Source organism: Amblyomma mixtum, chromosome 1 (assembly GCF_055824585.1).
Source record: "Amblyomma mixtum isolate Tamu chromosome 1, ASM5582458v1, whole genome shotgun sequence".
NCBI classification, from domain to species: Eukaryota; Metazoa; Arthropoda; class Arachnida; order Ixodida; family Ixodidae; genus Amblyomma; species Amblyomma mixtum.
Genome location: NC_143012.1, coordinates 302,315,561 through 302,331,892, shown reverse-complemented (window position 1 = coordinate 302,331,892; position 16,332 = coordinate 302,315,561). Strand labels below are relative to the sequence as shown.

Below are 16,332 nucleotides of genomic sequence, written 5' to 3'. Positions count from 1 at the left end.
ATCTGTAATGGAGCTTCAAAGGTGTCTGAGATGTTTGTTTCCTTTCGGTGCATTTTATGGCTTGGTTAAAGGCACAGAATGCTAGCTTTTGGCAGGGGTAGATTTGGGAGAGATTCTTCTCCTTGGGAGGCTAGAGTGAAAGGACCGCAGTCCCATTTCCATGTTACATTGCTAGAACTACTTTCATTGAAAAAAAAATGGGAGCCAGTTTGGTTTTTATGTGGAAAATTACTTTTTAAGGGTGCCTCCTCCCTATCCTCTTCCGTAAATATGCCCCTGGCTGGGACAGGTTTTTAGAAAAAAAAATTTCGACATTCACAAACTTGCTCTAGATGAATTAGAGCTTAATTGATGTAAAATTCTCAGTATTTCTTTCTCAACTCTTGAATTGTGTTGCATAGTGATCTCCCACTTTTGAAGGAACCATGAGTTTCAGTAGAGCACTCTTAATAGCAGCTATCAGCACATAGACTAGTTAGGTTAGTTTAGTAGCATTATGGCTGAAATTATTCCTAACCTTTTTTTATTATATATGCTTGTGATTCATATTATTGTGGGCTATTGCCTTGCTTAAACAGCCACAAGTTTGCCTCATTTATTTATTAATGGATGAAGTTTTGTTCTTTCTTTTCCATTTTGCACCGATTATTTTTATCTTATCTAGCTTTCGTATTGCATGAAGCAACCCAAAAGCAAGGTTTAGGTTTGTGTGCAGCACTGTTTTTGAACATACTGATGCCTCATTATTATGAACACTTTTGTTCCCAAGCAAAACTGCCCATAAAGTGAATCATCTGTAATAAATTTTGAGGAAAAACAGCAGGAAAAAAAAAACATATTGTGATTAAGATCTCTTGTATTTATAACATGCTTCAATTGTCCACCACGTAGTGGCGTGCTATGCAGTGTGGCTTGAAAGGCTGGTGTCCCATGAGAGGCGCGATAGCATTTCATGGCATGATGACAGATTGACTGTGACAGTTCGCATCCCAAGAACCTCTGGGACCCACCCGTACTCAATCAGTTGGCAGCTGCTGAAAGCAGCTTTGTGCATAGTGCAAGCTGCAGTTTTTTCTTCAGAGCCAAAATGGCAAACAGTACGGTGCATGAACCAGGCATGTTGGCAATGTAAAGTTAAAACTGCAGTAAAAAGGACCTTCACTCAGGCATTGACACATTCACACTGCTTTTCACTGTGCACTCGAAATACAGGATTGGAAGCCTCTGGTTAGAGCAGTTGAGGTGTCGTTCTTGTCACTGCTCATATTAACGTGACAAATACACATGGCTCCCATTTGTTCACAAATACACATGGCTCCCACATGGCTCTCATTGTCCGGACAGCTAATTTTCATGTTAATGAGGCATAAATACATTCAAAAAGTTTGTACCTCAGAAAAATTGTCTATGATTCAGGTCACTCATCGTAACAGCACTACTGTATCTGAATGGTTTTGACATTTTTTTTTTGCTCTTCCGAAATAAGATTAACACAGTGCTGTTTGTATTATATACTAATGCGTGTGTGCATGTTCACATGCACTGCAGGGCATCAGAGCGGCTTCAGGCGCAGCGTGCCCGCGAACGCCGGGAACAGTACAAGCAGGTGCGGGCCCACGTGCGCAAGGAGGACGGCCGGGTGCAGGCGTACGGCTGGAGCCTGCCGACCAAGACGACCCCCGTGAAACTGGACCTGCCCCAGCCCCCACTGAGTGCGGCCACGCACCGGCCTGTGGGGGCACCCTCCCACGTTCCGGTGCCAGTGCCCGTCTTCTGCCGTCCTCTCCAGGAGACCAGCTCCCCAATGAAGGTGTGAAGCTAGAAGGGCTCAGAAGTGGCAATTTCTGTGTATCTTGAAAGCAAATCCAACAAACTCCGTAAAAGACTTCTTGGTGAAGCTCACGCTGTTGGGCTTCGAGACCATCCCCTTTGCGTTAGAGAATGAACAGAACAATGACATCAAACCGATGGCTGTATGATGCAGTCTTGGAACATCAGTTTCTTGGCTCAGTGAGCACGGTGGCTGTGAAGGGCGTGATGTAAGCGTGCATTGTTGTGCATTACACGGCTAACTTTGTTCCCTACTGTTAGGTACTGTGCAGGCTACCCAGCGCAGAGTAGGTATTTCCTGCACACATGTGCTCTTAACACCGATGTAGGTTGAAATTTTTACCTGGCATGCGAGGGCATTGGCATGAAGTGGAGTGCGGCCCCTGTTTGACAGGTCTGGTGTGCTGCTGGTGTGAACCTGACGGGCGGCCGGACACGGGACGGAGGCACCATTGTTGGGGCGAGCATTTTCTACAAAGAGCAAAAGGCGGATGCGCCGTCACCTTCCGATGACATCGACAGACTGGAGCTTGAAATCAGGGTAAGGCTGTAGCATTGCTAGTGCTTCTTGCAAGCTGGAGTCTAGGTGGCACCACTGCACGTACTCAGGCATCTCAGTTTTCCTGCCATGTACATAGTTTGGTGATCTGTCCTTGCTTTGCTTACAACAAAGCAGTTTTCTTCCCCGTGAGTTTGTGCTTTGTGGTGTTGGGCTTTCAGCACTTTCTGTTTTTGTACCCATCTGTTGTTGCTTTGGATTAATCAAGCCTCGTTACAATGAAACAGTTTTTCCCAAAATAATGGATATAACGAACAAATAGGGATTTGAAGCTCCCATAGAAGCCCATGTATTTGATATCTCTTTTTTACGAAGTAACGTTTTCCTACAGCGCGATACAATGAACCTCCAATAGAGTGCTGAGTATGTCAATTTGTAATGGCCCCCAGCACTTCCATACCGATCCAAAGCGGCAAATTGCAGTTCCTTCGTTCTCCTACCTCCTCGATGCACGCGGCCAGCTGTGAGCATGCTATGCTTACATGGTTCAATGTTCAGTTTATTTTCGATTTTCTCAGCATAGTCACGTGGGTAAAATTGTTTGGCAGTTTGCTTGATGTGCTTGATGGTAGCAAGGTCCCGCTGGTTTCACAGTACTATGCAGCAAAAAAATGAAAGCTTAAAACAGTTTTCGTTGGCCTGAAGGCTGCTATCATCAAGGCCTTCAGTCTAGTGTATGCATTCCCCACAGTACATTCCTGTCATTCTGAAAAGTGTTATGGCCCTCATGGCTCATGAGTTGTGTGACGAAGCCAACCACCCACTTAGTTGTCGCTGCACACCTCTTTTTCAAAGGTCTATATTGGCTTTAGCACCCAGAAAATGGAGTTAAATGTTCTGAATAGGTCCTTTCCTGTCCTTTATGACATTATTCCTTCAAGGTTTATTTTCTAGGCTCTGAAGCCTACCCAGGCTACAGGCATGGGTGCGCATTTGCAAGTCTGACATAATCGGTTGACATATGTTTATTTGGCCATGTGGTGGGAGCTTGGTATGTATGTTGAAAACTCCCGCAATGCACATCAGCGGCACACTGAATGCCAGCTTTGTTTTCCTTATTACATACAGTGGCAGTCAAGCCCACTTGCATGCGACAGTAACAACCAGTGTGCGTATCACACTAGTGAAGCGACGCCTATAATGAAAAAATTGCGGGGCACCTTTTGATTTCATTATAAGCAAGGCTCAGCGATGTGCAGCCCTGCATGTTCTTATCATTTTGTTGCTCCCCATTGAGACTGTCTTAAACAATGATGCTGTTGGTATCGTGAGCAGATGATGCCCTGTCCAAATCTCTCACCCTTTTCTGTGCCTCACTTGGAGTACAGTGGTCTGAGAAACTCTTATGGTGTCTTTCTTTTTTCTACTTTCAACATCAAAGTCTAATTTGGTTGCTTTCATTGAATTGAAACAGCCCTGATGCACTGAAGCTTGGGATTGGATTCCTGTGTCAGCATGGCCCAGCCAAATGCGCTTTTTATGACACTGGCAGCTTATTTTGTTTGCCTTTCTTGCACTTCTTACCATTGCAGCAACAGGAACAGGAGCGAAGAGAGCAGGAAGAGATGGCTCAGCGGCTCTCCTCACTTGTCTGGATATGCACGTCGACCCGGGAGAACAGCGAGGTGTATGTCATAGACGCCAACAATCCAGCAGACATCCTGGACACGTTCCATGTCTGCCCCTCCCATCTTCTCTGCATAGCTTCAGTGCCAGGTAGGAAAGTGAAGAAGAGCTGGGCACTGGCTGTTTATTTTTGATATGTAGGGGCAGTGCCAGTGATGTTGGGATGAGAACATCGTTTTAAGGGTTCAGCTGGAAAGGGAAAATACTCCAGGAAGGTTGGCCTATTACCCTGGGTCATTGTTGCATTTCCTGAAATAGTTTTTTTGTAGGTGTTTGGGAAAGTGTTCAGCTTAGCTTTATTTTCATTGTCTGATAGCAGGCCATAACTGTTTCACACCCTTCTTGATGGGATTGCAGTAACTGGGAAACAAATAACAAATTCCTCACCTGCTTGTTTGCTCAGGTGCGAAGGAGACTGACTATCCCGTGGACGAAGAGTTTAACAAACTTGGCTTGGATGAGATGATTGATGCAAGCCAGCAGGAAGTGTCGTCCAGCTCCAAGGCGTCCGATGCCCAGAGTGGGGCTAAGGACCAGGATGGAAATCCCAAAGTTGGAAAGCTTGTCTTCGTCAAGAGTGCCCCTGCCCCGGTTAGCAGGCCATCGTCACCTCCTAAGGAGAGTGAGTGCTGTTTTTCTGAAGGGCGTTCTTCAGTGTTGTATGTGTTAACGTTAAGCCAGTTCATGGGGCATGTGCATATGTTTTGTAATACTTTGCATTAGTGCTTGAAACTGTGCAGCTAGTTTCTTGTTCTGTTGTGCACTTGTTTCAAATGTGTATTTGATTATCATGGCTACTTATCCTCTCCAGGCTGCAAAGCTTTGTGGAAGGAAAATGTTGCTGTATTTGAATGCTAGAGATAGGTTTAGGGGCTTTTTTTGCTGCAGAATGGCTTTTTACTATTGTGAAAAGCTTTTATATACTGCATTTATGACCCGAGTTGTGATTGTGATGTGCGGCATAGGTATACGATTAAAATATAAATGCTTTAATGTGCTTTGAAATTAGTGTGGTTGTATAAATTGATGTAGACGTAACTTGCATCCTTTTCTTCATCTTCAGAAGGGGAGGAGGCATCTGGAGCAGTTGCAGAGGGAGTTGATGGTAAGTGTGTGTGAAGGCCGCTTCTCAGTGTCTTTGAATTTAAGGAAGGCGCTGGGTGGATGCTGGGCAGAAACCCTTAACAAAATTTGTAGGCATCCGAGAGGTAATTGTGTTATCTGTAACTTCGGTGCTGCAGAAGAGAACTCAAACTATGTAGACTGAACTGGATCATCTATTGGATATGCAGTACCTTTGTAGATAGAAACAAATTAGGTGACTGGATATTTTGTTGAATCTTTCTGTGGCATCCCGGAAATTATACCTTTACGACTGCTGGGCCACAGTCTTACACTGCTGTCTGCTTAGTGTGCAGTTAAGCAAAGCAAAATGGAATAATCTCATTCACGAGTACTTTTTGTGTTACATCTTGGTTAGTGCATTGGAATGTCGTTAATTTGAACTCATGTTAATGAGGATGACTCGGTGCTTACTCATCTGCTGCCCAGCTCTGGAAGAATTGGAAGGAGCCACCAAGGGTTCCAGTGGCAGCCAAGATTCAGCGTCGACAGGAAGCGGTGGCCAGGGCAGTAAAGAGCGTGCAGGGACCCCCCGGCGGCCCTGGGTGCTGCTGAAAGAGGGCGCCCCACCTGACATTGTTAAAGACGGCATCTCAGAACTGCCCACTGACAATCACCTGGCATATGACCAGCTGGAGAAAATGTCCAGTGTGCTGCCCACAATGTGGCTGGGATCCCAGAACGGAATGTGAGCATTTCCACGAGGCCATATCTGTTGCGGGGATTTTGCATGAGTGGCTTCTTCTCTTTAGCTTTGCACTGGGTACCTGAAGAGAGCATCTAATCATTGTTGGCATCATAGCTATCTCTGAAGTCCAGGCACTGTATTGTACTTCTGTCAGTACGAGAAACTTTTCCGTGACCTATGCAGAAAATTCCTTGTTTGGAGCAGATGTCTTGGTGCAGATTTCGAGGCCTCAGCTATGTCTGCTTTGCGTATAGTAAACTGAAGGCTTCTTTTATGTGTACTGTTATATCATCATCACCACCACCACTATCATCATCATCTTCTGTTTTATGTGCAGTGTTATATCATCATCATCACTCAACCACCACCACCATCGTCATTAATGATATAATGGTGATGGTGGTTGTGGTGATGATGATGATGCCTCTTTTATGTGCAGCAGAGGCATGATGATGATGATGGTGACTGTGCCCACTGCAGTGCAAAGACCTCTCCCATGTCTCTCCAGTTAACCCTGTCCTTCGCCAGCTGCGCCCGCCGCGTCCCCGCAAACTTCTTAATCTCATCCGCCCACCTAACTTCCTGCCGCCCCCTGCCACGCTTGGCTTCTCTTGGAATCCACTCTGTTAGTAACAAAGACCAGCGGTTGTATTGCCTTCGCATTACATGCCTTACCCAAGCCCATTTCTTCCTCTTGATTTTGACTAGGATGTCATTAACCCACGTTTGTTCCCTCACCCACTCTGCCCGCTTCCGGTCTCTTAACGTTACGCCTATAATTTTTCTTTCCATAGCTCGCTGCATTGTCCTTAAGCTGAACCCTCCATTGTTTAGCCTTTTTTGCTCTATCTGCATAACAGCAGGAATTTTCATACTTTCTGGCCTGAGGGAACACCGTGTAACTTATGACACCACCCATTGAGAGGTCACAGCTATGTTTCTGTTAGAGCTATTGCAGGTACATTCTTCCGTGGCCTAACTGTCTTATGTGTTATGTGCAATAATTCTCATTCAAGCCTGCTGCTTAGAATATTCTTTTTCACAACTTCAGTTGCCTTGGGGGACAGATTAGTGATTTTTGCTGTATAGTATACATAGTAGTTCGTTTCTCTTTCATTATATAAAGGTAACTGCGCCTACAATCATTTTGTTTTGCTTAAAAATTTGGTCAGAAACCTTGGTTTATTGAGCTTTTTCAGTTCAGTTTGCAACTTTTGAAAAAGGGACCCACTAGAAGTATTTTTGTCTGCTTGCTTGTTAACCACTTCTACGTGAATGACATTTGTGCGCAATTCCTGCCACCGTCATTGCTAGGACTATTTATCAAGTTAGTTGAGTTTAACTGGTGCACACCTATATATGTTTGTTTATTTTAATTTTTTTTTCAGCATCTACGTGCATTCTTCCGTGGCACAGTGGAGGGTGTGCATCGACTCTGTGAAGCTCTGTGACTCGGTGCTGAGCATTGTGTGAGTAGTGAAAAGGGCCTGCTCCATCATTGCGGATTACAGTGAATCATATAGCTTTTTTCTCAGCCTTCCTCAGTTACAAAGTTAACATGCAACTCCATGCTCGCAAATCTTCCTTTTCAGCCATGTCAAGGGCCGGGTGTTTGCAGCCTTGGCTGATGGCACTGTTGCGATCTTCCACCGAAAGCAAGGTGAGCTGCATTTGCATATAGTATAGTGACTGGAAATCCTACTTTTTTTAGGCTTAGAGAAGAAGCAGTTGCATATCAGATGGAAAAGTATGTGCACTGCAAGAGCTGTGAAAAACTGAATTTCCTTGAAGCTGAGGCGCATCTTTTAATTGACCATTTTCGTAGCTGTTGAGTCTTTGGCTATGCATTCTACTGTGTGGCCACTGCTGTGCTAGGTTACAAGTTACCTAACAGTTTATGCCATTAGGAAAATTAGTTTTCTTTTCTTCTTTTTTTAATGTCTCTTGCGTCTAGGGGTTGGAGTTTTCTGTTCAAACCAAAATAAGCCGATAACAGCACGCCGAAATCATATCTAGAAATTTAGTTTTAACTGAAAAAGGTTAGTATCAGATGTACGCCACAGCTTACTGGCTGTTAAGTGGGAGTCACAGTCGACCACAGGGGAGAATTAATGAAGTGCAGTAGTCGGGAATGCACTGAGACTACGGATTATTGGATTGAGGGGAGACATTGGTCTTAAAGTGAACTTTTTGGAGATATCATAATCAAATTAGGTTTTTATATGTATTTCTTCTTTCTGTCTACAAAAAAAAAGTTTAGTTTCAGTATATCTGAGTTAGTTCATCTACTATTATAGGAAAATAACTGAAGCTTAATTAGATAATTTCTTACTGGTTGTTAAGGCACTTTCCCTCAGTATTTTTCGGTTCCATCTGAAATCCAGCAATAGCCAGCAATAGCCAAAGGCTTTTCATGCGGAGTTATGTTATTTGTATTGTTATTGAGGTACATCATGATAAAAAAATGTTCAACTATGTCAAATCACCATAATTATGAATATAATTAGGTGATGTTATTGGTGACATTATTGTTCACAAAGTTTGATATGTTGGCCATAAAAAAAGCATAGCTCTATAGTTTAGTTCTTTCTGAATTCAACGGTATAATATTAACTGAAATTGCACTATAGAAACATAATGAAGACTTCCGCAAGGCTAGCCATGTTAGCAAAGAACATGAAGTTCGAAAAATTGCATTTGAAGTTTGCACGCCAGCCATTCATAGGTCATGTTAGAGGTGTCATAAAATGGTGGAATGCAGATGTTACGAGAGGATTTCACAATAGTTAGCATACCAGGATGTAGGGAAGAGTGCCGGCATTCGAACACGACCAAATTGGCGGCCATCGTGGATGCGATTCTGGGAAGTAGCGGGTGTGGTAGGGCGACGGGTGATAGACTGTTTATTGCTCGTCGGCTTTACATGACCTCTGTAGATGCCTTTTCCTAGTCCCTTTAACAAGCCACCGTCAACTCTGAACCACGCGCAAGCGTCGTGAGAAAGTGAAAAACTTTTGCAGCTGACTTTACATGTGACGTGCTGTGTGCAAACAGTGTGCCTTGTAAATACTGCTCAGCATAATGTTGCATAATGCAGCAGTGTACTCCAGAGGCACAACAGCTGAATAATAAATGGCCCAGTTTTCGGTACCACAATCTGCTTATTTTGAGCTTCGCTTTTACATCTCTGCAGAGCTCCTGTATACAACTACGTAATCTAAATTTGAAGCCTGAGGGCTCTGTCTTTGAAGTTGGTCTTTTCTTTTTTGGGGGGACACCGAATGCACACCATTGTGCAGCGCTTTCTAAACTTGTCTTAAACAGATGGCCAGTGGGACCTGAGGAACTATCACCTGCTCGACCTTGGGAAACCACATCATTCTATCCGGTGTATGACGGTCGCCCACACAAAAGTCTGGTGTGGCTACAGGAACAGGATACATGTTGTCCACCCCAAGACCCTCACAGTGGAGGTCAGTTCAGAGTTTTAGTGTGCTTCACACGTTTGTGTATGAAAAAGAGGAGAAGTGAAGTGGTTGTTTGAAAGCAAAACATGATAGCGATGCGTTCATGTTGTAATGTATTGCTCATATTTGACCAGCCTGTGCATTTCATTTGTTATGCTATTTTCTTGGATGTTACAAGTGTTAGCACTTTTCTTAACTAAACTGTATCCTGTTTTTGCCCCTATTTTATGTGGGAAATTCTCTTGTCCTCCATCATTGTGTACTACTTTGCTGTTTTTTACGTGTATGTAAGGGATATGGGGACCCTGATGCAATTTTTGTTGTATGGCGTGCAGCATTCCTTTGATGCTCATCCGCGGAAGGAGAGCCAGATTCGACAGATGGCCTGGGTTGGCGATGGAGTATGGGTGACGATACGGCTAGACAGTACACTGCGGCTATACAACGTCCACACGTACCAGCACCTTCAGGATATTGACATCGAACCTTACGTTTCCAAGATGCTGGGTATGTTGGGCTTTTGCTAGCCATTCTGCCTGCTGCACTGTTTGTTTCTTTTGCCGGTGAGATTAATTCTTGATGCTGCATCATTTGTGCAGAGAATCAATAGCACAGCCTTTTTGTTGTTGCTTTTGTCTATTAAGTGCGTAAGTTACATGCTTTTTTGCATGTTTCTCAAGTTAAAAGCACAACCAAGCAAGACAAGAAGGAAAACAAACTTTTTCTATTTGGGAATGTTTATTGGTATTTTCACATGGAAAGGACAATCTAGTCCTAGCTTCCTTATCGGTGCATTCTGTTCTGTTCGTGTTTAGAACTGGGGTCCCAGGCTTGCATAACCACTGGCCATTTTTCACAATGTTGGCTGTGGCCTTCCCACGTGTGATGGAAAAACACATTTTTGCTCATTAGAAAGCGAAATGCATTTACTTTTCAATGATGTGCCTTGTTAATACCAATTAAAGTAGGTAAGACTGGAGTGAGCAAAAAACTGAGTGCGTAAAACGCCTGCTTTTGTTCGACTTGCCTGCTTGCGTGAAGTTTTCTGGAAAAACTACTGCACCACAAGAGGACTACTTTTGCAGCGTTTAGATGAAATGTTCATTTCGGTAAATGCCGAGCAATTTTTGGCTCTAGTGGATAGTTATTTAGAACCAATGCTCTGAAAATTGTAAAGGTTTGAAAGACCGTAAATGACAGAAATGAAGCATATTAGAGCCTCAATAGCTTCCGGTCTAATTGATAGAATGCAAGCATATTGAGCGCATCTGTGGATTGTGCATATTTTATAGGATAACAGCACGGAGACGAGGGCAAATGAAAAACGAAACAACACAAGCACTTTTCGTTTGTCCCCGTCTTCCGCACCTTTAAACTATGGATCGCAACCAACTTGCCCAGTTTTCTGTCCTTCTGTGCATATTTTGTTAAGTGTACAAAATTTCTTCGAGCTGCACTCAGTAGTTCTGTTGATTTGTTGTTCAAAGTTAACCGTCGCCATGAAAATGCAAGCCATGGAAATCTGGGCTACTGAGTGCCCAACTTTGGCCGAATGCTCATAGTCATGCTTATGCGTGCGCAGCATGCGTGTCATGTGGTCTCATCCCACTCACTCCATCACCCGGGCGCTGCGGATGTAGCGGGTGACACCCACACCGTTGTGTAATGCCTGCTCGTAGGCATGGCTGCATGCGTTCTCTGGCCGCGCAGGTTTTGGCTTTGCTCATGTGTGGGCCCAAAATTCCTTGTACCTTGTACTGCAGTGGAGATGAAAATTGCATCTTTGAAAATATAAAAACTGATATGGATGTAACTAATGGTGAGCTACAAGCTTCCAAATAATTCAGCCGCCTAACTGTAATAGTTTAAAAAGTTGATATTAGACCAGCCGGCTAGTTAACACATCCTAGCTGTATTCTGATGCACACCACAACTGGCAATACTGATCAAAGAAAGTGCTCTTTCAAATGGGCTCAGAAAGGGGCTGTCAATAAAGTTGCTGTGTGCCTTGGATGTTAAAGGCCGCCGCTTCACAAATATTCTTCTGCAAGAATATTTTAAATGTTTTTGGTAGAAGCAGAGTTATCTGTAACCAAAATTTTAATTTCAGCATTTTTGTGCTTGCCCCTCTCCTCTCAACACTTTTTGCACACTGAAAGGTCTGTACTGCTCTGTTGGCCCCACCCACTAGGCCTCACCGCCAGCTGCTGACGCATGCGGGAATTCCCTGGGGGGTGGAGCTTCCTGGCGCCGCCCCCCAGCAGTCATCGTAGCTGTGTGACATCTGAAAGAAGATAACTAATAGTCCTCTCTGAACTGACATAGGCAGGAGTGTGAAATGGAGGCGGGCGCGAGTATGATACAGTCTCTGGAAAGGGCTTGCCAACTTTTGCGCATGATTGTGGGTTCTCTGCTGCATGTAGAAGTGTATTATTTGCTCAGGTGTTATGACAACACAATGTAGTGATTGAGCAAGTTTATGGCCCCTTCTCAGAAGGTGTTTCAGGGCCATTTTAACTCGAAAAAGTCTATTTTCTAAAATGACCAACAGTCTCAAGCAAAACACCCTGTATATTGAGCTTCACAGCTGAATTTGCTTTGGCCTTTTGAAATTCGCTTGCCTTGAAAAGTGTGTAATGCCATCTTTAGCATTTTGTGCTTAAAATTCACCTCTCACCTGGTTTCTGTGAAATCGGGAAATTGCCATTTATGCTGGCATTGCATTTCCTTGTGCATTTCATTGTGCAAACGGCAGTTCTTTGGTAAACTCTCACTTTTTTGTGGCAAATATAAAATATGTACAGTGCAGACCGTGCATACGCACATTTTTTTGACTCTGTGCCGCTTTCTTTTCAGGTACGGGTAAGCTTGGCTTCTCATTTGTGCGCATCACGGCTTTGCTGATTTCCTGCAATCGACTTTGGATGGGCACTGGCAATGGCGTCATCATCTCTGTTCCCCTGTCTGAAAGTAAGCCACAGATTCCTGCATCGTTTTCAGGGACTGTCACTAGGGGGAACATGCTTCCACTTTGTGAAATTAAGAATTTTTGAAATGATGGGAGTAGAGGCAAGCTGTTGCTAGAAGAGAATTTTTTGTTTGGATCTGCGGTGCATATCTACTGTAGAAGGGTTTATCATTGCAATAAACTCGAGTATGGTGCTTGTGTTTTTCCATGTGTACTATATGTTCATTTCCACTGCACTGAAATTGATTTTTTTTTTGTTTTCTCTGCTTGTAGAGCATTAGATCGGAAGGTCAGGCACAGCATTTTGAGGAAACACATGCTCTTGATGTTGTACAGCCTCTTTCAGAGCTCATTTAACAGTGGCGGTTTGTGGCATTTTTCAGTGGTAGTGGTGATAGTACAAACCTTGTAATGTTCCATCTGCAAATTGGAATTGTTCATGCTAGATGGAAGAAGCAAAGTTGCTTGGGAGTCTGAAAATGCTGTCAGTCATGAATTGGATGGACTTCCTCCTCAGCCTCCTTTCAACCTCAGTTCTAGCAGCTTACTGTTGAAGTTGTTTTTATTTAAGCTTTAACTGCCTTGAATTGTTACTGAGGAGCCAGCTTGGCTAATATGGCTATTATCTCGGGGTGATGACGGTCACTTCCGAATGGAAAAGCCAAGCAGGGAAACTGTTTAGTCACCTCAAGGCAGGACACACAGCGCTTGGACTCTGATGCCCCCACTGAGACACATTTTTTTTTACTTGTGTCTGCTGCCTTTGCTTTCTGTGTCACAGCAGGGAACAAGCAGGGGACGACATCGGCGACGACCACGCCCTCAGCGAGCGGAGTGCGGATGCCTGGCGCCGTTGTTCGGGTGTACAGCGACAGCCGGGAGAACATCACGACGGGCAGCTTTGTGCCCTACTGCTCCATGGCCCAGGCACAGCTCTCTTTCCATGGGCACAGGGATGCGGTCAAGTTTTTTGTGGCCGTTCCTGGTGAGTGAACTGCTGTGATACAAGACCTGCTTTGCACAGTCCAGAGGGGCAGCAAAGTGGGTGGCAAATGTGCTGTCTCTGGGGCTGCCAACTAACATATGATGGAGTATCTTTGTTGGGAGTACCGTAAAAAACCCGCGTATAATACGAGGTTTTTTCCCATAATTGGCGCCCTAAATTTCCGCCTCGTACTATTTACGGATCCGAACAAAAATTTTCGAAGTTGCTCGAAGTTTTGGTTTCGTTTTTGCGGCGTGGCTACGGCTTGGCTTCGTTACTCTCGACAAACGACGTCACGACGTCGTTTCTTTGTTGATCCATTGGGTGCGCCTGTTGACAACGCACGTGCTCGCATGTAAGGCACGCTTCGTGAAGTGGATATTGTTTTAGAGAGCACGATGTCACGGTCTTGAAAACGGTACTCGGCTACTTTCAAGCGAATTTGGCTGCGGAGAACATCGGCAACGGTGCGGCCGGGAGGCAGTTTGGTGTCGTCGAAGGAAGCATTCGTGGATGGCCACAACAGAAAGAAGCCCTTTTCGCGTGCAGCGGAACGCGACAAAGCTTTTGCGGCCGTTTGATGGTTGTGTAAACAAACCGTTCAAGGACGCAGTCAGGTGGTGCTACGCAGAGTGGATGCGCTCAGGTGAGCCTGCAGTGACGCCAACCGGGCGGCTGAAGCAGGCTTAAGAAGTGCGGAATCTCAAACGCCCTCGATGGCACGGAAGATGAGTACATTTGGGATGATTTGTCGGACAAAGAAATGTCGGAAGAAAGCGCTACTAAAGAACAGAGTAATTGAAGTGAAGTGCGGGATGCGATTTGAATAAATGTCTTCTATGAGCTTGTGTTACTTGTATTATACGCGGGTGAAACTTTTTTTCCCATTTCGCGTCTCTAAAACTTAGCCCCGTATTATATTCGGGTTCGTATTATACGCGGGTTTTTACGGTAATGGCAGCTTTTGTCATCATAACTCTTGCAGAGAAAAAGCGTCGTGCACATTTCATGTGCCATTGTCGCTGTTTTTCTGTTGCTGTTGCACTCTTGTGCCAGCAGTACAAGGCCGGAATTTACTGGTGGCGTTTTTTTTTTTGTGAATTTTGCACCAATGGTGCTGCCGCAGGTGGCACTGTGCAACTTAACCTTTAGCAGACACGCGACCGAGGAAAAGAACTAGAAAGCTTATTGCAGGCTACACAGGCAACCTTGGGGAAAAAGAAGTTATCACAAACATAAAAAAGGAAGTCAGTGAAACTGAGACGGCTAACTGGAGACAAAAAATTGGAACAAAAAAGCTGCTGCACAACTACACAGCTGGAAAGAGCAAAATCTGGACGGAACTACTGTATGATAATTTCAAGAGGCAGTACCTTTCTGTTTGAGGCTGGATCAGGTTAGTACCTTAGAACCATGCAGGAAGTATGAACAGGGAGATGATATTTGTGCAGCGCGCGAGAGCGGCAGAAAACATTCGGTGTGTTCTGGTAGACTATAAAGCTATGCATCCAGATATCAAAGAGGACATGGTGAGCCTTCCGGTAGCTTTGGATTTTAGGCATAGTGAAAGCAAAATTTTAGAGGCTCTGGAGCATCAGCATCGCACAGACTGGTGACAGGACTCCATTCAGGTCTGAACTGAAGCATGCATGCAAGATGTGCCTGTTTCACCACCTGTGTGAACTGGGAGGAAAGCACTATGTACTTTGCTGCTGCCCAGGTTGGTGGCAGTCGCTCCATTCATTTCCCGCTTGCAACCTTTCACCTAAACAACGCTGCAAACGCCACTCAGAGTGAGCCAATTGGGACGAGAGGTAGAAGCGGGAAGAACGGAAAGGAGTATAATTGACTCTTCTTGAGAAGTATAATTGAAAAGCAGGGCGACTGTCCGCATATCGCTCACAGAGGCTCCTCAGGGGATCTTGAATGAGTGAAATGGCAGTAGCGGCTGAGCACTGTCGCTCAAGAAGTCCAGTCCCCACAGCGCATACACATGTGCACAAGTAACCAGTATGTGTTGAGCCTACATTAAGAATAAAAACTTCCTCTTCATTGCTTTCCTTTAAATTTGCGTGGCTACCATTGGCAGTTATATCCTGCAGTTAAGGTTGGATGTCATCTTTTGCATGAGCTTACTGATTTTAAGCTTGTGGAGGTTTGTAAAAGCTCTTTATTTGGAAAATTTTAAGTTTCCAAAGTATAATTTCAAGTTGCATGTTATATGCGTAATGGCACCCAGTGTATACTCGCAATGTATTAGTCATGATGATGCTGACCCAGTGTATATGCGCAGTATATTAGTAGTACATACACAAAGGTGCACATACACTGTGTGAGAACTGAGGCTGTGTTCCTTGCAAATTTTCACAGGTTGCCTTCATAATGAGGCTCATGTACTTTGCACTGTTTTGAGATTAAGACAACAGAATTGGTCGAATGCTGGTAAAAACAATACCTTAATATTTTAATGTAGCATCAACCCCGTTTTCGAAACTGCTTGCAAGTTGCAATGTCACTGATGTCATTTCTGCTTTCTCAGGCACTGGCGGAATGATATCCTCGGACATGAAGGGGACACCCGAGGAAAAGGCTGCAGACATAGCGCTTGGTTCCGAAGATGCGTCGCCAAAATGCATGCTTGTTCTCTCCGGTGGTGAAGGTTACATCGACTTCAGAGTTGGTTAGTTATAATTTCAGTTAATATTACAATGCATTTTGCTTTTATGTTCAGTTCCTTCATTTGTGCAAGTGTTCAAATTTGCTGAAATGTTCGCGTACTAAATTGTCTGAGCCAAGATTGTATATATGCCCGGGGTATGTAGCTTTCTAAGTGCCTACTTTTCACTCTAGTTGGGAGCACTGGCAGGCAGCTCTAGAATTGTTTGACAGATTAGATTTCTGCTTGGCTGCAAGCATTTATTACGTTTTAAATTGCAAATCACACTGACATGTCATGCTTCTTAAAACTTTATTTTGCAAGCATTCATACAGCAGGCGAGAGCTCTGGCATGACCCAATTTCCGAACTTGCATGATTGACTTTGAACTAGCCAACTAGCTGGGCGATCTTATTGAGCGTAAGGCTAGA

General features: G+C 44.3%; 1 protein-coding gene across 11 annotated transcripts in view; it reads left to right on the top strand.

The window, feature by feature from the left end:
* The window catches only part of syd (JNK-interacting protein syd), a 38,083-nt gene that overhangs the window by 20,041 nt on the left and 1,710 nt on the right, over nt 1-16,332 (top strand). For 10 of the 11 annotated variants that reach the window (XM_089566628.1, XM_089566630.1, XM_089566634.1 and 7 more), the window contains 13 exons: nt 1,549-1,810; nt 2,225-2,371; nt 3,922-4,105; nt 4,419-4,637; nt 5,079-5,120; nt 5,567-5,825; nt 7,214-7,294; nt 7,418-7,485; nt 9,150-9,298; nt 9,628-9,799; nt 12,149-12,262; nt 13,042-13,245; nt 15,785-15,925. In XM_089566628.1, coding sequence (XP_089422754.1) covers nt 1,549-1,810; nt 2,225-2,371; nt 3,922-4,105; nt 4,419-4,637; nt 5,079-5,120; nt 5,567-5,825; nt 7,214-7,294; nt 7,418-7,485; nt 9,150-9,298; nt 9,628-9,799; nt 12,149-12,262; nt 13,042-13,245; nt 15,785-15,925 — 2,042 coding nt within the window. The remainder of the gene's footprint in view (nt 1-1,548; nt 1,811-2,224; nt 2,372-3,921; nt 4,106-4,418; nt 4,638-5,078; nt 5,121-5,566; nt 5,826-7,213; nt 7,295-7,417; nt 7,486-9,149; nt 9,299-9,627; nt 9,800-12,148; nt 12,263-13,041; nt 13,246-15,784; nt 15,926-16,332) is intronic. The other variant, XM_089566625.1, reaches the window with a different exon arrangement.